Source organism: Protopterus annectens, chromosome 7.part0 (assembly GCF_019279795.1).
Source record: "Protopterus annectens isolate FY-2018-M chromosome 7.part0, PAN1.0, whole genome shotgun sequence".
In the NCBI taxonomy this organism is placed as follows: Eukaryota; Metazoa; Chordata; order Ceratodontiformes; family Protopteridae; genus Protopterus; species Protopterus annectens.
In genome coordinates this window covers 959,740,027-959,767,531 of record NC_056739.1, presented here as the reverse complement: position 1 = coordinate 959,767,531, position 27,505 = coordinate 959,740,027, and the positions used below count along the sequence as shown (strand labels likewise).

Below are 27,505 nucleotides of genomic sequence, written 5' to 3'. Positions count from 1 at the left end.
TGCATTTGTAAAGGATTCTGCAGATTGGGCTGTATTATACTCTGGCCCAGGGGCTTTGAAGGATTCCACCTCAGTCTTGAGAAGTGCAAAGTTGGCTTTTGAGAAATTCTTTACAGTGATTTCCTTGGCTGGGGGTGGGGACGGGATATGGATGTCCAGGGAAATTTGTTTATGGTCTGATCTTACCAATGAGGGGTTTACCTCTGGTGTGGAACATAAGAGTCCCCATGTTGGTGATGACCAGGTCCAATATGTTGTTCCCTCTTGTGGGAGCGGTGACCAGTTGTTCCATTGCGTTAGAGTTTATAAATTCAAGGAACCGTTGGGCGAGTGTGTTTGGGCTTGAGTAGTTTTCCCAGTCAATGTTTGGGTAGTTGAAGTCACCCAATAACATAGTGTTTGGAGAGACCTTCATATTCTCCAGTGTTCTCAGGAATGCCAAGTGGGGTTCCTGTAATAGGGAGGGTGTTCTGTAGCAGGCTAAAAACTGAAAGGCAGTTTTGCCCACTGTTAGTTGCACATGGATGGTTTCTGATGCTTTGTGCAGTGCCACTAACCTGGTGGTGTAGGTATCTTTGATGAATATAGATATTCCCCCTCCTTTTGTGCTTCGGTCTGAGTTTTGGGGCCGAAACGCATGGTATGAGTTATAACCTGGTAGTGCTGGGGTGCTATCAGGAGCCTTGAACCAGGTTTCTGTTACTGCACAGACATCGATTTTCTCCATACTGAGGAGAGCCTCGAGTGCGTGCATCTTGAGGTTTAGACTTCTGGCATTGAGTAGCATTACCTTTAGTTTTTTTATCCTTGGGTTGTCTATGGAGGTGGGTTTGTCATTTGAGCCTTGCCTAAAAAAGGCACTATGGGGATGGCAAGAGCCTTGGCCAGTATACGAAAGCCTAAGGGTGACAGGTGCAAGCCGTCCCTAAGCGAAGCAATGTGGCTTGTCGAGCATGTCATCCCAGGCTGACAGACACTGGATCCCCTTTGAATGACACCAATACTTTAGCCAATTGTTGAAACTGATCATTTTGTCTTTATACTGTGGCATCATTCTTGGTGAGGGCAAGATGCTACTCAAGGTCAGGGTCATACCAGCCTGGGCTACATGGTCAGAGAGCTCCTCTATGTCTCTTTTCATGTAGTCCAGGAGCGTAGGTCTCAGGTCATTCACACCAGCATGGACAATGATGGAGTCATACTTGTACTTGCTTTGGAGTGACCTGAGTGCTTGCGTTATGTGGCAAATCCTGGCACCCGACAGGCAGCTTACAGTGACCTTCTCCTTGTTCAGTCTGGTGAGCGGGATGTCAGTGTGCCGGACAATAGAGTCCCCTACAGCAAGTGTATTTGGTGTGTTGTTTGGCCTTAAGGGCTGTGACTGTTAGGCACACTGATTTTGTGAGATATGTGATTCGTGGGTATTGTTGAGGGGTGGCTGTTGCTTGGATATCTGCTTAGCAGGTCTTTGCTGTTTAGGCATATTTTTATTTAGAGCCTCCGAGTATGTTTTTGTGTGTTTATGTGTTGGGTATGCAGATGCAATAGGTCTGTGTGAGACTGGATTTGTGGTGTGGGTAGTTACCTTTTCCTCCTGACTGACTGACTGTGCCAGTCTTGGGTTGAGAGAGCTCTGCCTCCAGTTTGGCTGTGTAACTGCATCTCTCACATGTATTAGAGTTTGCTGGAAGGAGGAGAGGGTTGTCTGTGTACATAAGGCAATTGTAACATTGCCTCAAAATTCCCAGATTCACCAGCTGGACTGGAGAGTAACCTTGAAACTGACCCTTGGACATACCAGATTAGTATAGGGAACTGTTTTTTTACTGATCAGATTAGGAAGGAACTGATTTTTCACTTGTTCAGCAAGCTCCAATCGTGAGCCTAATACTTATGAGAAGTCAAGGAGGGTGTAGTGCTTTAGTTAGTTAGTGTTTCCTTATAAGAGCTGAGCAAGTGCAGGGCTTTAGAAAGAGAATAGAGTGATTACTTTGAGAGTTTGAACAGTTCTAAGGGAAAAAGTGAAGAGCAGACTTTGTGGAGCCTGGAATAGTTTAAACCTGTTTAGGCGGCGCTGCCCGACGCTGCTCAGTGTGCAAAAACGCGCAAAAAGAGAGTTGCACGGTTTTAAGAGAGAGAGATCAAGGAGTTTAGAATTGACCCAAAATGGCCAATAAAACTACAGCTTCTAGGTAGTAACCACTCCTCCAGGGACAGGCAGGCTGTTCAGTGTTAACCACTCCCACTGGTGAACACAGAGACTTCCCTTTAGCCCAAGCAAGCACTGGCCTTCTAGAAACTTCCAAACAGTTCAGAACAGCAAATTTGTAACTGAACTTTCTTAACTTTCAGAAAGTGGGAAAAAAGCAAGATTTTTTTTTTTGTAGTTTAAAGGTAGCAGAGATACACAAGCAAAAATCAGGTAAAATGCAATTGTATATGTTTATATATCTATATAGATATATTGATAATTAAATATACATATATGTTCACCATATGTCCAGAACTTGGAGAAGAGTCCTAGCTCAGCGTCAATAGTCCCAACCTCTTAGTGCAAGGGGATGTCAGGTATGTATTGCAGGTATATATGTAGACTGTTGCTACTGTAATAGGGGTTGTCTTAACAGACATGTTGTGTGTGAGAGGTCACATCTGCTTTTAACATGTATGCCACTGGCTACTGACAGACATCCTAAGGACATCATAGTACAGTACCACTGCTAGCACAGTAATGATCCTGTGGACTACAGCAGAGATTTGGCCAATAAATGTGGATAGTCTGACACACACTGGTCAGTCCAGAGGTATACACAGAACCCCTTAGTGCAAAACATGTGGCCCAAGCCTGACAATGTGGATGTTAACAGCCATGTAGATGGGTATATCACATAAATACTGGAATACATATATCCCCATAGGTATGCATTCACACACTCCTGTCTGTACCGACATATAATAACCGCTGGTGCAGAGGTCCCATGGCCACATACTACCCACTAGTTAGTGACATGCATCTGTACACATCCTACTGCTTTGTCAGAAATACATTACAGTTATGGTGGCCCGGCAATAGTACATCTGGCAAATATCTGGACATAACATCACACTGGGTAAGTACACTAAGCTGCTAGGCACGTAACAAAGCAGTGTGCAAGCTACAGGCAGACTGCCACAACACTGGCTTACTTGTCTTATGGGGGAATACACATGTACCTGCAAATATAGCAGGCTCTATAGGCATGTCACAGCACAGAGTAACAGATACCTGTGTGAAAATGCATACCCACAACCAATGTGAACACAGTCACAGCCACATATGGTAAACTAGCTTAATATTACAGTATATGGACTGTCTAATCAACACCATCCTCATATGTGCCACTCACACAATAACTGTACTTATACTGGGCCACTACACAGTGTGGTCTGATGCCTGTCTGTGGTATGGGACATGTGTGTGTTTGGCCCTATAAACATGTACATCGATGGGGTACCATACACTGGAGCAACATGTAACATCATAAAGAACAGGACAAGAACAACGACATCTACCACAGTCTGTACACAGGCCAAGGTACATATTCGCATTACACACACTTGCGACAATCACCATAAGTACACAGACCTCAGTACTGTACACCACAACCACAGAATGCCCAGGTTATTTCCTCAAATATAACCCCTACTATACATAACATGTGTAGCAGTCTGGTATCTCACTGGCCTGTTATCAGACATGATGTCAATAAATAATGGTGTACAGAACATATGCACCTCTTACTGCATGACATATGTACAAAGGATGACAGAGATGTGGCTGAAGTCACAAACACAGGGCCAATATTGACATGCTGCTGTGATAACCTCATACATTTACTGTTGTAACAGGGTTTGTTGTGACATATGTCCTATGAGGGATATGAAGTCAGTAACTCTCATGGCTGTCACCATGTACTGACCTCAATCCTCACACTATGCTTCTGCAGTTCTCAGATAGGTGTTCTGTGAGTAACACAAGACACAAAAGGCACCACACACTGGCCAGTCTGCAGATGACCCTACAGATGGGGGTTTCCTTAAAAACATAGCACTGTCAAGATGGGTATTAAAACATGTAGACAAGCCATATCCACACACACCCAGTTAAACCAACATTACTCCAAATGCAGAATAGCAACACTTACATTCTGTAGTCATGTGAGGCACATCCCCCTCCTGTGTGTTGGTCTGTTTCCACAGTGTATGTTGTTAGGGGTAAATCCCAGATCCATCTGTGATGCTATTTGCCAAACACCAGATCTAGGTCCTGCTCACAATGAATGTAAAGGTCTAACACCAACATGAAGTTCCTAGATATTGGAGTGTGTTTCCATGCAATTGGCTATGGGAATGTTACCACTGCTGTTTCACATGGAATCAGCTAGAGGAGGGCTGCAATTTGTGCAGAGGCCATCAGCTGATCATGAGCACCACTTACAAAACACAAGCTGCTGCCTAAGCAAAGCAGGTGTAGTTCTCCACATCCACCAGAGAGGGAGTGAGACAGACAGAGACAAAGTAAGTCAGGGAGGGGGTGGGAGAGTAAAACCTAAGCATGTTTGCGTCACACACCTACCAGTATAGGGTTTCAAACTCCTGATAGACTATGTATTGCTATCACATATCTATGCAGTTATTGCATGCGCCACATAGCTTACAAGTTGAAGAGCTGTCCAAATGTATATGTGATGGTGAGTGACATCTGCAACAGTGATATGGTAGTGATACAGTACGTGTAGTACATGTGCCTGTCCACATGAACAGGTGTCAGCGTCGACACAGCCACACTCTCTCAGGGACTCGGACACATTGACACACTTGGCAGGGTCAGGAATACACTTCCTAACTAGTTAGTTTGCCACAATACAGTAATGTGCAGGTATCACATGCACCACAGGGGTTATCCGGAGGTTATATGGGAAAAGAGTATGTGAAGGTGTCTGACATCAGACAGTATGCTTCAGTATGCCAATGGGACTTGTAGCAAGTGTGAATATGGTCGAAAGCATCATACACCACACACACAGACACAGGGTGCCAGTAATGACATGCATGCGTGCATTGCTTCAAGGGTATGTAGTGGCTGACTGTGCCAGAAGGCTATACAAGGCTAGATGAAGGGAATACCTCAGCATCAGGCCACATGACAATGGTCTGTACTGTGGCTCAGTGGTGTAGTGTCTGGATTGGCCCACACAGGTGGGTATTGTATTCACCATACAGTCACTCGGGTAACTGTTGTATGTGGCCATAGCTGTGCAATGCTTGCCATGCATGTGTTCTTTAGTCCATGACATGGACACTGTCTGGGATGTGCACACATCCCATATGCATGTACAGTGACATGTGGAACTGTACCTGGGATGTCTGGCCCATGTTGTGTACACAGATTGTTATCATCAGATGTGCCTGTCCTGGCCTCATGTGCCGGGAACTGGTAATGGACAGCAGGTTGACCCTTCACCTACATTGATAGCATGATACAGGTATTCTCTGGTGTCAGTGGCAGTTGTCCATACAGGGCATGTGTTTAAGGCATGGTATGTCCTTTGTGGGTCATATTTGATGGCACCACAGGTGTTGCAGGTGTGCAGTGGAGAACATAGTGAAGGCACACTGTCTGCATGTACGTGCCTATTGTAAGGATGGACAGGGTGCTATGCCCTCTGTAGTCCACTGCAATCATACCATGGTTACTATCTGTGGGCAATATGCAGGGTACTACCAACATACCGGTTGTTGCCTAGGCAAGTGTGTTTGTGTATGAGACATGGGTTGAGAGTGTTCTCTGTGTAATACAAGGGTTGCTAACTTTGTTTGCCAGGCCTTGATGTCACATGTAGGGGTATGGATTGCCACCCAGCCTCTCAGCTATTTCACATCTCTTACCCTTGTAAGATGGACATTGTGACATATAATAGGACCACCATATAAGAAATTTGCAAAACCCACTCCACACTGAGTCCAGCTGTTACACACTCACAGCCACCTCCACAAAGGATATGAATGACAAACACAGACACACACACACACACACACACACACACACACACACACACACACACACACACACACACACACACACACACACACACACACTTGCCATGTCTGGGATTTGAGCTCCTACCTAGCTAGTTTATTACACTACAGCATTATGCAGTTATAGGATGCGCCGCGGAGATTACTGGAGTACTTTTTCCCCAAAGGTGTATTTCACTGGGTATGACATCAGCAGGATTGCCAAAGAAGGTCAATGGAGAGTGTAGTGACTGTGAATGGCCTCAAAAGCATTGCACCCTACACAGACAAAGAAACACACACAAAACATCCACACTTGCCATGTGTGGGAATAGAACCCCTACCAAAGTACTATATTACACTACAGTATTATGCTGTTATAAGATGCTCCACGGTGATTATTGGGCTACTTCTTTCCCAAAGGTGTATTTCACAGTGAATGACATCAGCAGGCTTGCCAAAGTAGGGCATTTGAATTTTAGTGAGTGTGACTAGCCTAAAAAGCATTGCTCCCTACACAAAGAAACACACACACAAATACCCACACTTGCCATGTGTGGGAGTAAAATCCCTACCAAAGTACTATATCACACTAAGTATTACACTGTTATAGGACGCACCATGGTGAGTACTGGGCTACTCCTTTCCCAAAGGTGTATTTCACTGTGAATGACATCAGCAGGCTTGCCAAAGTAGGGCATCTGAATTGTAGTGAGTGTGACTAGCCTAAAAAACATTGCTCCCTACACAGACAAGGAAACACACACACAAACATCCACACTTGCCATGTGTGGAAATAGAACCCCTACCAAAGTAATATATCACACTACAGCATTACACTGTTATAGGACACACCACAGAGATTACTGGGCTACTCCTTTCCCAAAGGTGTATTTCAAAGTGAATTTCATTAGCAGGCTTGTCATAGTAGGGCTATGGGGAGGGCAGTGTGTGTGCATGGGCCATAACCCATTCATCTAGAGGTAGATACATGTATACAACTGCTAGATGACTACTGCCTTGTACAGTCATGTTGCACAGCTAGCACTTGCACCACAGAGTCTGTAATGCTGAGGGATACCAGTGGATAATTTCTACAGTGAGTGACATTTACAAATCATGTGGTTGTAGCCATTTGGCTGTGTGCTGTGTGGGACAGGCCTCATGGTGGGACAGGCCTCATGATGGAAGGCTCTTTGTCACTGTCACTCTCTTCCACACATCTATGTATGTTTACTTTTGGCACATTATAGTGTGTTGTCCTTGGATATATGTCTGTATTCCTATCCAGTGTGTGTGCAAAGCATGACTGGTGCATACTGAGGAGTGTATGCACTATCATCTGCAACTGTCAGATATGTATGGTCCACTGTTGTTGGCAGACATGGGCTTCATTTGTTTAAAGTGCATGAGCATGCCCAGTATGCCCTTCTGTAATGAATGTGTGGATCCATTCCAGGTAGTTTGTACTCCAGTGCAGACCTTTGTGTTCTACACCGACAGGTAGCAAACTTTTTCTGCAGGATATCTGTAGATCAGTTGGCAATACAGGGTCAAACTGTGCAAGGGATAGTGTGTACTATAGGTGATTGTTTTTGTGCTGCTTCTGCTACATGGTACTGGTGATAGCAGAGATATTCAGACATGTGTACTGTTATACACTGTGAAGTTTTATGTCCTCAAGTACTGTCAGGTGGACATTTTTGCTCACAGTGATTTTCTGGGGAACACAGGGTGAATGCAGCTGTGTCCAGTATTGAAGTCAAACCCCTACATATTCATGGAAAGTTATGCCATTCTGGAGGAGGAGTTGCAGACACTTGCTGCTGGGTCTGTGTATCCAATTCAGCACCTTGGTACAGTGCTGGCAGAGGATCCCATACATGTACATACATCGACGTGACAGTATGGCCTTATCTTGCTGTGGCAATACATCACAGCTGTACAGATTCACACAGGTTACCCAGAGGCAGGGGTCATAAGTCAGGACATTACCCCTATTGTGGTGTACGGGCAGGTTAGTAGCCACCCATTTTTGTGTTTGCAGCCAGGGATAATATGTGCACACAGCTGTTTGTCAGGCCTTGCATATTCCATGCTGCCCATGCTCCCACCCCCACTCTATTATTCTATCCTCTTCCATACATTATGCATACATTCTCTGATACTTTCCCTATAGTTATCACCTTATCACAGCTGTGTTTTGGTGTTGGTCCACAGTTCATGCAGTGGGACATGGTGGACATGTTACTGTGGTTTATCCACATGGTCTTGCAGATGGCTTATGTGGAGTATGTGATATTGTTATCTGGGTGTCCATGACATAACATACATTATCAGTGTGGGTGAGACGCTGGCCTTTTGCAGGGGCCAGTAGGTCATTTGGTGGTGATGCAGGCCAGCTGTAGCAGGCCGTTACATTCAGTCAGTCCTACAGTCCCAGAATGCCATACAGTATATTCCCCTGGGGTGACAGGGTAGGTGTGCTAGGTGTTCATGCCAAAACTTTCTATTAGTATTGATCAGGATGTGTGGATGCTGGCAGGGTGCTACTTACAGCTAAGGACACACCTGCATGGGACACATGCACTGCATGCTGCATTCTTTCACTATTGCCATACACAGGTGGGGGTCATATTGTTCCCAATCCCAACAGCAGGGATACGACCAGAGAGGTACCTTTGGGTGGTGTTTGGGTGAGCTGGGTGCATGTGTGCTATGGACACTACTTGCATCTGACTCACAGATATGCATGGGACATTTTAGTTATGCTAGCTTGTGCAGGAACATCAGCTGTTTACAAATACATCAGTCCTATCACCTTTGTGATCTGCAAGTGTTCGGCCAGACGACATTGGTATTTCCTACTACAAGCCCAGATAATGTGATGCATTCCTGTATGTACAATTTCAAGGGTGTGTCCATTTCACAGTTACACATTGTATACTGTATGTCTGGGGTACTTTTCCCTGTCTACTGCTTGTATATCTAGCCCAACAGTCATGCCATGTCTATCTTTCAGATGGTGACATATATTACCACCATACATTTACAATGGCTTACTGCTAGCATGTGTTATACTGGGGAGAATTGTCTTTGGCACTGCAGTTGTGAGGACTTGGCCCTGTCATCGGCAGTAGTGGGCAATGGCCAACAGGTCAAACCTCAACATGCATACATACTGCCCACTCTCATACAATATGAAACACACACCAATCTAACACACGCATACCTGCATATTGTACAAATGCTACCATCTATCCCACTACCTTGGCCACCTCAGGTCATCTGTGCTCCACTGGTATTACACCTACACATACATGTTACTACATGGCTACATCGGATTGGAGGGGGGCTCACCTGACTTTTACTACATTTCTACATAGGATTTGGGGGGGCACACCTGACTGTTACAACGTGTGTATAACGGATTGGGGGGAGGGCGCACAAGACTGTTACTACATTTCTAAATAGGATTGGGGGGGGCACACCTGACTGGCACTACATTTCTACGTATGGTTGTTGGAGCACACCTGACTGTTTCTACATTTCTACACAGGACTGGGGTAGGGGGGGCACACCTGACTGTTACTACATTTCTACACAGGAGTGGGGGAGGCTGCACACCTGACTGTTTCTTCATTTCTACACAGGATTGGGGGGCACACCTGACTGTTTCTACGTTTCTACACAGGACTGGGGTGGCACACCTGACTGTTTCTACATTTCTACACAGGATTGGGGGGGGCACACCTGACTGTTTCTACATATCTACATAGGATTGGGGGGCACACCTGATTGTTACATGTGTACTTTGGATTGGGGGGCACACCAGACTGTTACTACATTTCTAAATAGGAGTGGGGGGGCACACCTGTCTGTTTCTACATTTCTACACAGGATTGGGGGGGCACACCTGACTGTTTCTACGTTTCTACACAGGACTGGGGGCACACCTGACTGTTTCTACATTTCTACACAGGATTGGAGGAGGCACACCTGACACTTGTACACATTTGTTATGACTGTACTGGTACGTCAGGTACTCCATTTCATTATGCATTCTAATCTATCATGCTGACTAGAGGCATATCAGTGTACTACAGGTCTTGGGTTTGATTGACCTACATATCAGTTTCTGACTTCCTACCCTTCAGAACTAACATCCCACTGCCTGACTTGATGTAGTCTGTCTGTGTAGGCCTGGAGAGGGACGTTACCCATAGGCATCATTCAGAGGCCTTAGCACAGCCTTTGTTTGTGTTTGTCTACACCTGTCCTGCTGGCTGAGACTGTTGTTGGGTATGTGAACCTCCGTGACTGGCATTTGTGTGTCATATGGACACACATGTGGCCCAGCACATTTCCTGCAGTGGGTTTTGTCACCATGTGTAGTACTGGCTACTATGGTGACACCATTACTTGTTACGCATCTCATGTTGCCAATTTAGGTGGCTACTATCTGCTGGCATCCCATTCAGCCACCCAATTCCCTTGCATGCTCACATCCATACCATAGCTACAGGTAACAACATATACTACTCCATTCGGCAATTGGTAAGGAAAGTGACTTACCTTGTGGGTATGCTAGTACTGAGGATGGTGCTGCAGGGCTGCCTATGTCAGATGCACATAGTACACTCCCTATACATGGTTGAGCACAGGTAGTGTCATGTCTGGCATCTCTTTTACTGTATGTGCGAGTCAGAGAGTGGTGTCATTCCCTGGGTCCCTCCTCTGTCAGTGTATGTGCTATGCGTTGCCTCTTTGCCAAGGCCAAGGCATACTGGGCACATCTCCTTCTGCCTACTGGGGCAGGCTCAGGTTGTTCCTCCTCGGAGTCACTCTGGGCCTGTGCAGGCCTTGGCAATGGTGGGGGGCTGTGTGGCCCTGCCCCGTGCTGTTCCTGCTGCAGCTGTTTCCACAGGACCATATTGTGTATCATGGCGCATACAATGACAATTTAAGTACATGTAGTTGGGGAGTACTGCAAGGCTCCAACGGATGTGTCCAGGCACCGGAACCATGACTTGAGCATCCCAAACACACAATCTATTGTAACTCTGGTCTGTGGGTGTGCCTCATTAGGGAGTTCTTGTTCGGGGCTGTGTGCATTTCTGATGGGTGTCATCAGCCACAGCTCTAGTGTGTAACCAGCATCCCCCACTAGGTGACCGTAAGGGATGTCCCCAATGGCAAATCTCTGGTACAGCTGTGTCAGATGCCAGACGTGGGAATCGTGATAGCTTCCAGGGCAGCCAGCACACACATTCATTATAATGTCCTGGGCATCGCACATGACCTGGCATTTGATGGAGGGGAAGCCCATCCCAGTTGATGTAGACCCTACCATGCTCACAAGGTGGTGCTTTGATGCGTATGTGCATGCAGTCTATAGCACCCACTACCTCAGGGTAGGTATTCTGTTATTTGGTGGAAGAAATGCATATTGCTGGCCAATGCCTCACGTGTGTTGGGGAAATATACATGTTCACCAGCATGTGCTGACATGGCATCCAGGAACAGGTGGAGTACCCTGGATGCTGATGCCTGTGAGATCCCCATGATATCCCCAGTTGGCCTTTGGAAGGTACCTGTAACTAGTATTCTTAGGCCTAAACATACCTTGGTATCCACTGAGATGGGTTCCCCTCTGTTAGTTCTGTGTGTGAGGTGTGGCTGGCCCAGCTCAACAATTTGCTGTAAGAGGTCCCTGTCCACCTTATAGCGGTCCACTATCTCCAGCTCATGTAGCTCCTGGTAGGTTACCCTGGGTCTGTACACTCTTCTCCCTCTCCTCACTGTGGGTTGGTCGACAGCATTCTCATCCTCACCACCTTCAGCCTCTTCCACATGTTGATGTATGATAGCTATTGCAGCCCCTATCATTTTGTTGTATTTGTTTTTTAAAATTCCCCCACTTGTATAGACCAGTGGTGTAGAGTATGTGGGAAAAAACATACAGAAAGGTGTTTGCATAGTTTATAGTAGTGTTCCAGGCTGGTCTGCTGCCTGTGTAACTGGCTGATTCTGATACATTTCACCTGCCAGCTATGCTAGTTCTGCTAGATTACCTTCCTATTGCTGTTTTCCCTTCCCACTGCTTTCCTGTTTAAGCCTGGGGGCGTGCAGCGCAAACACAGTGCTCAAATGTGCACAGAGCTGCTATTTCCTGGTTTACTTTTTTTTCCCTTTAAAATCCGGTGCGCGGCGTGCACACCCACTTAGACAATGTAAAGAGTGCTAGGCAGTCTCAGACACACCCCCTTGCTTAGCTCTGCTAAGCTAAGGGGAAACCCGAGCCAAAGGGCTCCAATCCACTTACAGTATGCCTGACACACTCCCCTATGATGTCAGCTAACTCCTAGGCTTGCGCCAGGGTATTCCTGCTCTTACACTGTTGGGTGCTGACTAGCATGCAGGGGAAATCTGGGATTCAGTATCATTCCCCTCATTTGCATAGGATTGCCTGCTGATGCATAGTTACAAGTCCTGCACTGAGCCTTCCCCCTTAGCAACCACTATTCACTGACCATGTTGTCTTCTGCCTGCTATTGAGTATAATGGCAAAATAGTGATTTTGGTTAGAAAACGTATTTTAGGTTTTTATTTTATTTTTTGCCTGATCCCATTTGTGCGCCGCTGCCCTACACTTAAACAGCTGAGATTGGCTAAAAAAAAATTAAAGTTGATTTTTTTTATTTTTGCAACTGTTTTCCATGCCAATGGCCATATATTTGGTCATTGGCATGCTTTCTACATAATATCCACCCTTTATTTGGAGCTGTCATGGCTCCGATTTGTAGCTTTGTAGAAATGTACTTGGTTACTGGCCGAGTACATTTCTGCAGATTACACTAGTCCTGCACGGCCAGCTTCCAGCTTCCTGGCTCACAAATTCACCTCATTTGCATGGATTACACCTACAAATGGGGTAATTTGCATACAGGGGCTGAGTCCGTGCAGGACTAGTACAGGAGCACTCATACATGTCCCTACAGCCTATTCTTGGATCGCACGGCAGATATATCGCTGGCTGGGGCTCCTGCACTAGTCCTGCACACCGTGCAGGGCTTGCTGAATCTGGGGGAGTATTATTTTCTGTTAGATACAGAATCAGAAAGACTATTTTAAGGATCTTAAAATGAAAATGTTTGGCATGAAAAAATAAGTGGTGTAACAATTTAGTTTCACTAGAGGACAGTGTTTGATAAAACATGATGGCATCAAGCAGTAAATTCCAGTTAAGAGGAAAGATACTTGTTTGAACACAAGTCCTAACTAGTCAATGGCCACAGAAGAAAGTAGTTCTCTAAAAGCAGAGCATGAAGTAAAGGTAACACAAAGTTACCCAATAGATCTCACTGCATTAGTTTATGGAAAAAGGTCATCTGTGTGCACGTAAATTTACAATGCAATAGACATTGGTACATACACTAAGGGTCTTCTGTTGCAGATTTGGTAGTGTGATAATTCACAGTAGCCATTTAATCATATTAAGTCAGATAATGGGAAGGGGGAGATAAATCTGAGACACAAAAATACAAAAGAAACTGGAGAGTGTACATATGGTCTTGACAAGGAGATATGAAAGAGGTGGACTACATGGGATATTGATATGTTGCAGTTGTCTCCTTATTGAAATGTCAGCACTTGGAATGCCAAGCACTGAAAAGCCAAAAAAAAGACCAAAAACATGGGAGAAAAGCAAATTTTGAAAATCGCTCTTATCCTTAAAAAAACTTATTTTGGCAGGATAAGCCCCCTCCCCCCAAAGTTATATATACCAACTCTGCGGTATTATACCTCAGAAAAAAGGGAATATTCTGAAAATGTCATCTCAGACTTAATATATGTAAGACCATTTTTTCGGCCATTCAGTCTCTGCATTTTGGGACTCAGTGTAGTAGGTCCTAACATTTCAAATGGTTACCACTGCAGTTGTTAGATGACCAGCAAATATGCCTATTAGCTGAACTGCTAAAAATGATCAGGAAAAGAACCAGATGGGGACTGAAGCAGTACCATGGCTGCTCTTGAAGGGAACTAATCATGATATGCTGAAAGCAACCAAAGAAGGGATGGCTCCCCATGGGTTTGTAACTGATAAAGTTTTGGGAGTGGGGAGTGGAGATCATAAAACAAACAAGAGGACAATCCATCCTTTTTGCATCTGATGCAGACACATGTTCCACAAGATAATATTAAATAAGGTACACCAAATCCCAATGAGAGCCTTTACTTATTTACTGTTGTTTGAACTGCACAGGAAGGCACACCTTAGCCAGGTATCTGTAAACATGTACAATTATGTAGAATTATATACAAGAAACAGTATTTATCTAGTCACTGTTATGTGGTCTCATGTTATGAGGTATGTAGACGAGCACAGTATTAAAAAATTATCACTACGGAATTAGTGCAATTAAAGTGTAGCCAAGAGTTTAGTTTGAATAGGGGTTGTCTCAGGACTCACAGTGAGCACAATAGATTCATCTCTACTGAAAACAGTCAGAAAATAGTGATATACATTCTAGGTATCTATAACTGATGCAAATGTGGTGCTCTGACAGAGAAACAGGAAACTGGGAAGCTTTCTGGGAAAGGAGGCAGGTGTGTAGGTATTCCTTGTGGTACTGTCAGTGCCATGAGGAAGCAGGACACTGTATTCAGTGAACAGCAGATGGAGTGGTGCCGTGAACAGAGTTATGGGAACAGCACGTGGCTGGGAAACCACGGAAGAAGGACCAAAGTGCTATAGTGAGGAGTGCAGCTGTTGCCACACATTTAGGTCCTAAAGAATAATGTCAGAAACAGGGCCTGTGATTTATCTGGTCAGCTTCATAAAAACACCTTTGGTGCTACAATGTGGGGAGTATGGATAGGGTGCGAGAATGTGATGCTAGCAATTAATCCAAAAGAGAGACTCTTAAAGAAGTGGAAAGGAGGGGGTGAGAGGTGAAGGAAGTACAGTACAAGGAAACAAAGATGTTAATGGCTGCAGAGGCTAAATTTGAAAAGGTGTTAGCAGGTGGGATCAAGAAGGGAAACAAGTTTTCTTTTTTTTTGGTACATAGCAAAAAAAAAAAAAAAGAAAGGGAGGGATGGAACTGGCTAGGCAGAGCAAAGATGGTTAGGAGATCACAGAACAGCAGATGTACTGAATGAATACTTTGCTTTTCTGTTTACAGATGAAAGCATGGGGAGTGTGCCATGCTGGAAGATGGGAAAGACATAATGGGAAGAATAGTAAACAGATACCAGAATACAAAGGGAGGATGTTCAGGGGAAAATAGTTTCTCTTAGGGAGAATACAGCACAAGACAAAATGGACTGCCAACAGATCAGTGGCTAGTGCAGAAGAGGCAGAGGACTGAAGGAAAGTAGTTCTAGTACCCTTGTATGGGGGAGGATAAAAATCCTGAGGTTAAGGTGGGTAGCATGTCTATAGGACGACAATCTGTAGAATGGCAACAAACACAAGTTTTTGGACAGAAGGAGCTGCCTGTAACACCTGATTCAATTTTATGACTGTGCTACAGTAGAACTTGATGGGGAGTAGTAGTAAAGTTAAAGCTTGTCTATATGGATTTCAACAAGGCCTTGGATTCTGCCTCACACAGGAGCTTGACTGGAAAATTGAAGCGGCTAGATTAGGACCAGGTTAGAGGAACTGAGTGGGATAGCCCCATGGTTAAATGGCAGGCTGCAAAAGGTTGTGGTGAAGGGATTCACTAAGGAAATGACTAGAAAAGTACAACAGTGGTCTGCCCTGGGTCCAATACTCTTCACTGTGTTTGTTTCATGTGTATCAAAGGGAGCACAGACTAGGATTAGTCTCTTTGCTGATGACAAAAGATAGGTGTAGCAGAGGAGAATGAAGTGTATATACTAGCAAAGAATTTGAAAGGCTGAACAAAAGGGTCAAAAGATGAAAGTTGAGGTTCAATGCAAGCAAATGCAAAGTTTTGTGTTTAGGCTTCATCGGAACTGGTGTGAAGCATCATCTGGGAGAAATTAAACTGATGCATGACTGCAGAGGAGGAAAAGGAACTGTGTGTAGTGATCAACCTTGGACTGGATCAACAAAAGCAGAATGAGAAGGCAGTTGCAGCAGCAAACAGAGTTTGTGGGTGTATTCTCAACAGCATACATTTCAAAAGTAAAGATGTCATGCTATCACTCTGCAAGAAACTGGTCAGACCACACCTTAAATACTACATGCTGTTCTGGATGCTATATAAGGACTGGGAAGGGCATGGAAGGAATGAGGGGGCACAAGCAGAAGACTGTAGGGATTAACTGCACCTTGGATCTCTGAAAGTATTTTTTTTTTCACAGAGAGGGCTGTGGATCCATAGCATGGACTTTCAGAGTGGCTATTGGACAGAGAATCCATAGGGGCATTCAAAAGAGCATGGTGCAGGTGGAAAGAGAGTAAGACAGAAGGTAAGGATGGATGGGGTGTAAAACTTTAAGGCACTTAAAAGATAAACTGGATAGACATACTGTCTTCTTCTATCATCAAGAAAGTGCAATCTAATATGCAATGTAATGTAATATGTAGGCCTTGTCTAGTGTTTAACACTGGGGATGTGAACTTGGTGTCAAAGAGAAAGCAGAATGTAAGAGCTAAGAAGGTCAAGTCCTGAAGCACCTAACTTCGAAAGAGCCCCAGTTTCTGGAATTATGGTCCAAGCACTAGTTCTGAGTGAAGGTGTAACCTGATAACCAAGGTGTTAGGACACAGATTTATATAGTGAAGACAACTTTTATGAAACACTGAAAGAAGCTGTTTTCCTAGCACAGTGACCTTTGAAGGCAATGTTTTCCTATAGGCAGTTTGCTGCATAAAGGCAAAGCATGGTGTACTCATCAATCTTTTGGACAGAGTTTGCTTATCCACTTCAAGCTTTTCTCTTCCTGGAGCAGAGAATTCACCCATTTAATTAAAGCTGGAGAAACAGGCAGTACAAGTCCAAAGCATTAATAAACCTGATTGCCATGGATTGTGATACTGTAAAGACAGTAGAAAGATGACTGGCCTGATTTTGGTACAACTCTGACATTTTTACAAGGCAAATTAGGTTTAATTACTACCAGATATCCTTTCTTGGCTTCCTATACAAACTAATCATAAACAATTTCTTTTTTATTTACTTACCTTCTTTTAACTTGGTTAGTTCCACCTAGTCAATGGCCTAATTTTTAGTCAACGCCCGAAGTAGTATTTAAACTGTCAAGTGGCAATTTGGACAGGATAAAAAGGAAATTCCCCTACTACGTTTAAGCATACCCAAGGTGGTGGTTAAACTGCAAAGGAGTAATTTGGACAGGAGAAAAAGGAAATTCTTCTCTTTTTGATAAGGGCCTTGAGAGCTTAATAGTCACATAAGCTACCTCCAGCTCAGGCACAGAGGATTTCACTTTGATGTCTCTACCTTTATGTTGATGTTAACACATCTTTGCATACCTTTTGTGGAGCATGGTGAACCTGTCAGAACCAATGAAACTTATTACTATAGTCTGGCTTCTCTTTAAGTAGCAATTTGGCTTCTTTTTTCCCTTTTGTTTTACCTAACATCTTTTAAACATTGTTTCTGTTTCCCCTCCACAAGTAAAATGTCACTTTGTCCATGACACATTCAAATGTTATTTGGACTGTGTCACCTGAACAGCTCTTTTGCTTATAATCTGTCAATGAATAATATGACTCTTGGAGAAAAAGAGCAAAGCAGAGAGCTTCTATGATATTTGTGGGCTTGAAACTTACCTCATCACACCCTGTGCAGCGGGGCCTTTCACTGTCACAGTAGTGACGTCCACACAGAAGATTATTGTTTTTCCAGAAGTAAATGAGGTCAACAAGCGGTTCATTGCAAGCTGCACAAACAAAGCATGCTGGATGCCATAGCCTCTCATAGCCTGCTCTTGCTGCATAAACAACTGGACAGTCAGGGGGGACAATTTGCTTACAATGCTGACAAACCTGCAACAATAAAATATGTGCTATATTAGTTGTATATATTAAATAGTGGCAATTACATTTTAACTTGATTTCTAATATGCCTTGCAACAGAAAGTAAGACAAAATCTCTTCAATGAAATCCCACTGTTCTGTACTAGAACACAAGATATTCAGTATTTTTACAGTTCCACTAAGTATTAGTGTCTTGTGTTTGAATGTTCTCTGATAACCTGCCCATAGAATATACTCATTTTTGACTAGTTCTTGTAAAACAAATAAATCTCAGGGACACAGGCTTGCGGTTTTACTAGAATACAAGTTGCTGCTCTGCTGTCACTACTCTATAGTGCCACTATTCCTGTTGCCTCCCCCCAGCTGTCTCACTGTATGCCCGGAATATAATCCCAGTTTACTAGTTTAGCATGAGGCACACCCACAGAGTATCACAATCGAGCTGATTTGTTGGTTTCAATTTGATCTTACAACAAATTCATTGCTACGTGGTTTATGTAAAAAATGCTTCTTTTATTTTTTTCCTTTTCCCACCAGGTCTATCAACTGTCCTTGAAACACAACCTTGCTCAGAACACCTGCTTTATCACATGCCCTGCACTGGGGTAAGTGTTTTTCCCTGCCTGTATCATCAATGCCTGCACTAGGGTAAGAGTCTTCCCACTTGTATCACCAATGACTGCACTGGGGTAAGAGTCTTTCCCTGCCTGTATCACCACTGATTGCACTGGGGTAACAGTCTTTCTTACCTGTACCACCAATGACAACACTGGGGTAAGAGTCTTTCCTGCCTGTATCACCAATGACTGCAGTGGGGTAACAGTCTTTCCTGCCTGCACCACCATTGACTGCACCGGGGTAACAGTCTTTCCTGCCTGTATCACCATTGACTGCACTGGGGTTACACTTTTTCCTGCTTGTATCACCACTGAATGCATTGGAGTGGCAGTCTTTCCCTGCCTGTATCAACAATGACTGCAATGGGTTAAGAGTGCTTCCCTGCCTGTTATCACCACTGACTGCATTGGGGTAAGAGTCTTTCCTGCCTGTATCACCATTGACTGCACTGGGGTAAGAGTCTTTCCTGCCTGTATCTGCAATGACTGCAGTGGGTTAAGAGTGCTTCCCTGCCTGTTATCACCACTGACTGCATTGGGGTAAGAGTCTTTCCTGCCTGTATCACCATTGACTGCACTGGGGTAAGAGTCTTTCCTGCCTGTATCTGCAATGACTGCAGTGGGTTAAGAGTGCTTCCCTGCCTGTATCACAATTTACTTCACTGGGGTAACAGTCTTTCCTGCCTGTATCACCATTTACTGCACTGGGGTAAGAGTCTTTCCTGCCTGTATCACCACTGACTGCACTGGAGTAAGAATCTTTCCTGCCTGTATCACCAATGTATAGAACACCGAACCTCCTGCTCTAATTGCACATTTCACATCTTACTCTTCTTTATATCCAGCCATCTCTTTAACCTGCCTGCCCTAAACATGATCTCCTTCTGCACATGGCAAGCCTGTGTGATACCCACCTTTTTATATAGGTATCCTCTTTACTATATAAAATATTCTTAGGAGCTTGAGTCACCTCATTCTCAGTTTGTGATACAGCAATGTCTAATCAATGCACTAGAGTTAGTAACAAAAAGGTACAATTTTTCTTTGCAAGTTAGCATCTCATTTTTACATATTTACACATCTATAACAGCTGAATTAGTTTATCAGACATTTAATAACAAGACTGCTTCAACCATGGGGAACATTTTTGCCTCACTGGGTCTTCTAGCTCTAAAAATCAAATGAATTAATCAATTCTAGAATAAAAACAGAAAAACATCAGATTAGAAACAAGAGCTCAAACACTGTATACCAAAAATGAAGTGCCATTGACGATAGAGTAAGGTAATTAAACACTTCTACCTTGCTACCCTGAATTCAAAATGAGACAGGTAACATAATAAAGCCTAGAAATATCTCAGAAAGTTGAAACAGCACACAAAAGACAAGTGCTTAAAAAAGAGAGATTCTAAAAGGAAAGATATGAGGAGCCATTTTTCATACAAAGAGCAGGAAAGCTTTAGAAATGATTTTATCCACCACCAAACAAACCAATGTTAAGATAAAAGTGAGCATATAAATGATTTCTGTAAGTCATAAAAACGAGATGCATAATTTAACAGCTATTAAGCCATGATGTGCAAAACAGCACACGAATTTTACTGCCACAAAAATAACAGCCACAAAAATAACAGCCAGCTTTAATCTATTAACTCCGTGACACCGAAGTAAGCACTTCTGTTGTGAGGCTGAAACAAAGGAAGCATGCATTCTTTTTTACGTATGTTTTCTCATCCCATACCTGCTGCCTGCTCACTTTCTAGGCCTTGGCATGATACATGACCAGGCACATTCATTCCCATTATCATTGTGAGTGTCATCCAGGCAGCCTTTGTGTTTGTGTTTTGTAGTTTTAACACGTCTCTATTGACATGTATTGTTCATTTCAAATATGTCACCATCAGTGATCAACAGCAGAATGATTTACAATATTCTTGAGGAGACAACACACTCAGTAACTATATTATCTGTTACAGTGGTCCTGCGGTGCAGAGGAATAAAGTCCTTAATGCCCCTCAGATGACCTATGTTCGATTAGCTGCACTGGCCAGAAGAGCTATGGGGGGAGGAGGGGAGATGGGAGTGAGTTCCCTATGTCATTTCAACCGTCATGGGATGGGTGGGAGGCAACCTAGGCTCTCTGTAATAAAAATTACAAGCGTGGCAGGCTCCTTACTGCTTACACAGTGTGCCAGTTAGTCAGGAGGTTACATATGCATGGATGCATGCATGCACCTCCCATACACAGGGATTGTGAAGTTCATAAGGCTACCATGGGGTGGTGAAAGTTAAGGCAACCTACAAGCTCTTGACCCCAGCAAGTTCATTTTTTTCAAAGGTACATCCTGTCTACTTAACCTGGTCTATATCTTTGAGAAGGTCACTGAAGCAACGGATGACGGAAAGTCATTATACACCATATATCTACAGTGTTCGACACCATGCCACACTTGGATAGAGTTGATAAACTTACCCTGTTAATGTAAATCCCTGTGTAACTGCTTGGATAGGAAACTGGCTCAATAAGATAACTCAGGATATTAGGGTGGACAGCTGTACCTTCTCCAAAAGACGTCACTATCATTGTACTCCAGGGTTCAATTCTAGGGCCACTCCTCTTTGGCATTTACTTCTCGGAGGTAAAAGCTAATATTAAGGATTTATGGCTGACCAAGTCTGCAGATAACTATAAACGTGGTGCTATCAAACTCTCCAGAAGACACCAAGATCCACCAAGATGGCCCTTCCCAAAGAAGTAGCTGGTATCAAAACCATGGCCTAAACTAAATGCCAAAAAATATATACTGTAACAGTATCTTTCAGCAAACATGATGTTCTCTGTAACTATCATATTGACAACACAGCCCTGAAAACTGATCTTGTTGTTATGGATTTGGGAACTTATGCAGACAATGAACTGTCCTTTGATTGCCATATTCTCCAAAACTGTACGAACATCCTTCTTCATTGTGCATCTTATCAGTAAGAGTTTGATGTCCAGGTCTAGGGATGTGATCATTCCACTGTTTTTGGCACTGATTAGGCTAATCATTGCATATAATGTCCCCTGAAACAGGTATTTGTCTAAATACTGACACAGCCTGAATGACCGCAATGCTTTCCCACCAAGAAAATCAAGGGCCCATATCACAAAAGCTACACTGAGTTGTGCCCCACTGCCATGCTTACAGAGCTGAATCAACCCCATCCTTTAAGTCCTACTGTATATTTAGAAGTCCAGTTGTGGCATAAACACCCTCTGGCGAAATAGTACAGTTGTCTAAAATCTTACCATAAAAGTACATGTACTTCTCTTCACTGTTGCAGTATTCTTCAACTAAGGGATCTGCTGCCAAGGATATCCCAACATCTGGCCAGTATACGAAAGCCTTTAGTCCTTACAGACATTGTACATCACACATATACTCCCCATGCAAGACATAGGGCAAAAAGGTGAGGTACAGACACACACACTGATATATTAAAATGCCCCAGGAGGAACAGAATGCCCATAAGGGCAAGCAAAACGTGCATCCAGAAGGAGAAAAGGAAGAAGACAAGCTCCTCAGCCAGGAGGGTAAGACAAGTACAAGGCCAAATCTAGAACAGATGAGGTAGGAGAGAGGGAGTGAATACTGCAACAGTGAAGAGAAAGCCATCTACTATTATGGTCATAGTCGGCATTAGGTACCAGTGAACCCAGCAGTCACTGGGAGCCCCCTGTTCCTGTGGGCCCCCAACCACAGCAATTTATCTTATCTTGATATTTTGTAAAAGTGTCTGTCAAACCTACAAAAGTTGTATAACAATCTTGTATACTTACTAAGCCAAGTGGATAACAATAACATTTATTTATCTCTTCTTAAAAATTCAAAGATCTCTCTGGTTATAATAATAGCATTTTTATTGAGTAACAGTCTTCACAATTCCATTAAATATTTTACCACTGACATAGTGACCCCAGCTTAGTTAAACACTGCTTGTGGACATTCTGTCCACTAAAACTAACAACATAGCCAGCTTTAGGTACCTGCATTACTTGTGTCTGAAGGGGGGGCCCCCTTAATCATCCTTGACTTTGTGGGTGTCCCACAAAAGCTGCTGTTGGTTGGGGGAAAATGAGGAGAACAAAACTGTATTCATTTTGTGATTAAGCTCTTTAACCTGAACAGGGTTGTGATATGACCCTGTTAAGATAAAGCTGATAATGAACATGAGCAAGGTAAACACTAGAGAGATCAGCAGTCCAGAGTGACCGATTTCAGTGGATGCCATGGATTTTAAGAAGAACTGATGCTTCTGATCTTCAGGGATGGTTTCCTCCTTCACGGAGTTTTATAAATACTGGCAAGAATACCAGATGCTATAACTCTCAACTTATTTGCTGAACAATTCTGTGCAGTGCCAAAAATAATAGCATAATAAAGCCTCAAAATCAGGAACATGTTTTAAATCTTACTCTAATTCACTTAAAATGTAATAGAATAACACCTTTTCCATCAATATGCATTTTTGGACAATAAGAAGCAGAAAACGCTGATGTTTTAATTTGTTTTGATTTATTGACTGCAATACTGAATGGTTACCAGCAAATCAAACTTTTTACAAAGGACACAGCAAAATTATGAGGGAAAATCCGCGAAGGTCTGTGAAATCAGGGGCAGTGACAGATATGCATTACTCCTCAATAAGGTAAATAAAAGTGATTTAACCCTACTGTTTGAAGACTGCTAAACAACAGTCACTGATCTGGTCTGGCAGTAGCAGTGTTGCATGTGTTGAAATTAACTGAAATAAGAACAAAACTATTATTGCTACAGCTTAGATGCATTTGCGTGCTGGAGTGTGTGCACGTGTGTGTGTGTGTGTGTGTGTGTGTGTGTGTGTGTGTGTGTGTGTGTGTGTGTGTGTGTGTAAAATATCACTTATTTTTATCTGTACGCACACGATAATGCCAAGACACATGCATTATTTTTCTGGGTATCATAAAATGCAGTTAACAAGTAATTATATTTCAAAAGTAATGCATATTATATGGTACAGAATATTCAGACACTTAGATCTACAAGTGTGTTGAACCCGACTCCCTAGATGTATAAATGAAATACGGGGGGGGGTGCCTTAATCACCTTGATCGTATTGGGGCCCCACAACTGAATGGGGCTGAGATATAACCTTGTTAGGATAAAATTGATAATGGTCTCTGCACTCAGTTGTACCCATTCTAAAACCAGCCCTGCTCAGATGTGTGTACACAGAAAGCTGCTGTAGGTTACAGTTACAGTTATGTGGGGGTGAGAGGATTGTGTGGTTATTATTACTATAATTTGCATTACAGTCAAACCTTAGAGATGTGCATAGAAGGTCATTTATCTTATGTTTGGGCTGTGGATGGTGTGGTCATTGTTTCCTTTACTTTTCTCACAGGCCTCAGAGGTGTACAAAGAGAATTAGTATAGCGTGTGCAGGGGCAGTGTACTGTCTAGGAGCAAAAACAGAATACATTACTGTAATCACTACTTTTTTCACTTTCCTTACAATCACACAGCAGGCACATATACAGGTGGATGCTTTCGGGGATTAGGGGTGAGGTGTGAAGAGGTATGCTATATGTATGCACATCAAAAGACATTTGAAATTAATTATTGCAACAGTTTGAACCTCCGCTTTCATCCCAGTCTAACACCAGTGGGATGCATATACGCATTAATTATCTTTTCAGGGAAGGGTAGGGAGGCAGGTAGTTTCCCCACACAGGCTGGTGTATCCTCACAATTGACTTGCTAGTTTATTGTGAGCTATTAATTTGTTAGCTTTGAATAGTAAGCCGTGGGGACAATATGTCTTTCTTGAATGGGGAAAAAAATAAGACTGAAATTCTTTTCTTACTCATGATTTTTGTTTAAGCCATAGTTGGATTAATAGGTTGGTTAAAATGCATCCCAGGACATCTATAACCCCTATGTTTTTGGGTCCCTGGTTTAATTGACTTATTTCTTAAAAAGTTATTACTGTACTGTGCTGGTCAGCAAAGGTGTGCTGATAGGATACTAGGAAAACTAAAACTGAACAGCAACACTGAATTTCTTTCCTTAATCATAACTTCTGTTGAAACCATCACTGGATTAAAAGGTTGTGTTGTTGTTGTTGTATCTTTTGGCTTTTCCCAGTTAGGGGTCACCACAGCGGAACTCCGGTCCGCTAATGATTGGCAGTAGATTTTTACGTACCAAGTTGCCAGCCCTGACGCACAACCTTCAACGAAGGTACGCCCATTCACGCATGTCTCCACACTGAAGAAGCTTTAGTTGAGAATCGAACAGGACAACGTCTTACTGTGAGGCAACAACGCTAAAAAACTAAAATTCACTTTAGAGCATATAGAAAGCTATGTCCTGGGATTCAATAACACCTACTCTAAATGTACATTAAGTGCACACCATTCTGAGTGAACAGACAACATGGACATAATTCACACCTTCTTCCTCCTAATTTTAGTTTTCCCACTGATATTCTTGCAGCTTTACATACTGACAGGGATTTGTAAAGGTTACCACAAAGGGTAGACTACATGGACACATAGTGTAATCTTTCTAAGTGACTCGGAAGCACAACAAATGTGATAAGAATGTTCTTGAATACATATTTTGTACATTTACTGTACACTAAGTGTGGACCTTACTGAATCTGGCCCATCATTTCTGAAGAATAAGGTAAAATATGAGAAAAGGAAGAGAAAATGAATGTGCGTGGTACTGGTAGCCTAAGATGAGGCCAAACAGAGGAAATCACTTCAGGGTCTGTGTGTTGGAGGGTCTGAAACAGTAGGCAGCGTCTCGGACACCATTTCTCCTAAGTCCACCCTGTACATAGCGTCGTTGCAATGCATCACTGTTGCAGTTAAATGCCAATAACTGTGGATTTCCCTTTGTGAGATGGGCCTGTTGTAATGTAAGAGCACTGTAGTTACAGGCTTGTCTGTGTGTACTTTTTTAAAAGTTTGTAGCATGAACTAAAAGATTGCTTACGAGGGGTGACAGTGACAGGATGATACTTAGACTAGAAGTGCCTAGGGGCCCCCCAACTTGACATTTGCTGGGGGTCCCCAAAATGCTAACAGCACCCCTAATTATGGTAAGATTTTGCACAACTGTACTATGCCCTTCCATATCACTGTTGCAGTATTTCTCACCTAAGGAATAGAACAACAGCTCAAGAGGAAGCTTAGGAGGAGAAAGGCCCATAACTGCCCTCTACAGACTCACATTGGATAGCCCTAGCAAAGCCTGGCCTGGCCCTAGAAATAGCATCCAACTTGTATGCATCGTAAAAGTATGAACAGAGGAGCCTCAAGGTTGGAAGTTGTATCCATGCCCTTGAAAAAAGCAATAGAGGAAGTAACTGCCCTAGGAGAATGTGCCTTTACTGATGAAGAAAGACATTTTCCATGAAAAGAATAACAAAACAAAATGGCTTTAGAAATCTAGGAGGAGATGGTTTGCTTAGAAACAGCCAAACCCAAAGTCCATGGATGAAAGGAAACAAAAAGCTGCTCAGATTTGCAAATAACTTTATTTTTATCCAAATGATATCTGAGCTGTCTGTGCAAATCCAAAGTGTGAAGAACCTTCTCACTAACAGACTACAGAGAAGGAAAAGAGGAAGGAAGCTGGACGGCCTGATTAAGGGACATCTCATTGACCACCTTGGGCATAATATAAGGATTAGTGTGAAGAAACACTCTGTCTCTGTGGCAAACTAAAAAAGGAGGAATGGCCATGAGAGCCTAAAGTTCAGACAGTGTCTTGGCTGAAGTGAGAGCCAAAAGAACAGTCTTCCAAGTACAAGGTTGTAAGGAAGCTGAAGACGCAGGCTCAAAAGGAGCCTGGGTCAATTTTTCAAGTACAAAACTGAGGTCTCTGGAAGGCAGAATAGGCTTCCTGGGAGGCCTAATATGAAGGACTCCTTTAAGAAATTGCTTGGCCACAAATATAGAGACAAAAAGAAGAGCCAGTGGCAGACAAGTAGAAACTGCTGACAGGTGAGCTTTAACTGAAGAATATGCCAAACCCACATGGAGCAGATCACACATAACAGAGAACCAAAGGAACCTCCACAGGTAGGGGATCCTGATAGTGAGACAGGCACCAGACAGAAAATCCATTCCACTTGGACATATATGATTTTCTGGACTCCTGCAAAACCTGAAGCACATCCTCAGAAAACAGGTGCCTGAAAGGGATCAAAACCCTATCACTCACAGTGTCAGATGAGGACTGGACAAGTGAGGATGGATAAGACATCTTGTGTGAGAAGACCCACCCAGTGAGGTAACTTGTGGTGATTACACCAGCCAAGTGAGAAAGAAGGGGTACCAATACTGTCTGGGACAAAAGGGGGTCATTAGTAAGATTTTGGGAGAGTCCAGTCTGATCTTGTGCAAGACTCGTGATAAACGAGGAGGGGGAGGAAAGGCATAGAGAAACATCCCCTTCCAAGGGAAAGACAGGGAGTCTACTTTTGAAGCCAGAGGACTTGGGACTCTGGAACAGAATAGAGGAAGTTGTCTGCTCAGATTGGAGGCAAAAAAGATCTACCCGAGGAATACCCCACCAATAGACAATATCCAGGTACACATCTCTGTGATGAATCCATTTGTGAGCTTGTGTGCTGGACCTGCTCAAGGAGTCTGCCACTAAACTGTGCTCAAAGGGAATGTAAACCAATACTGTATAACAAGATCCCAGACCTGAAGAGCTAGTCTGCAAAGAAGATGCGACCTTGTACCCCGTTTGCTTGTTGATACATCATATCACTGTGGTATTGTGTGTGAAAACTTTGAGGGGGCCGA

The 27,505-nt window shown here is 43.3% G+C and overlaps 1 protein-coding gene across 2 annotated transcripts in view; it reads right to left on the bottom strand.

Annotated features, from left to right (window-relative positions):
- Positions 1-27,505, bottom strand: part of LMCD1 (LIM and cysteine rich domains 1) — a 385,448-nt gene that overhangs the window by 33,149 nt on the left and 324,794 nt on the right. For both annotated transcript variants that reach the window (XM_044077518.1, XM_044077519.1), the window contains exon 5: positions 17,831-18,046. In XM_044077518.1, the coding sequence (XP_043933453.1) occupies positions 17,831-18,046 (216 nt within the window). The remainder of the gene's footprint in view (positions 1-17,830; positions 18,047-27,505) is intronic.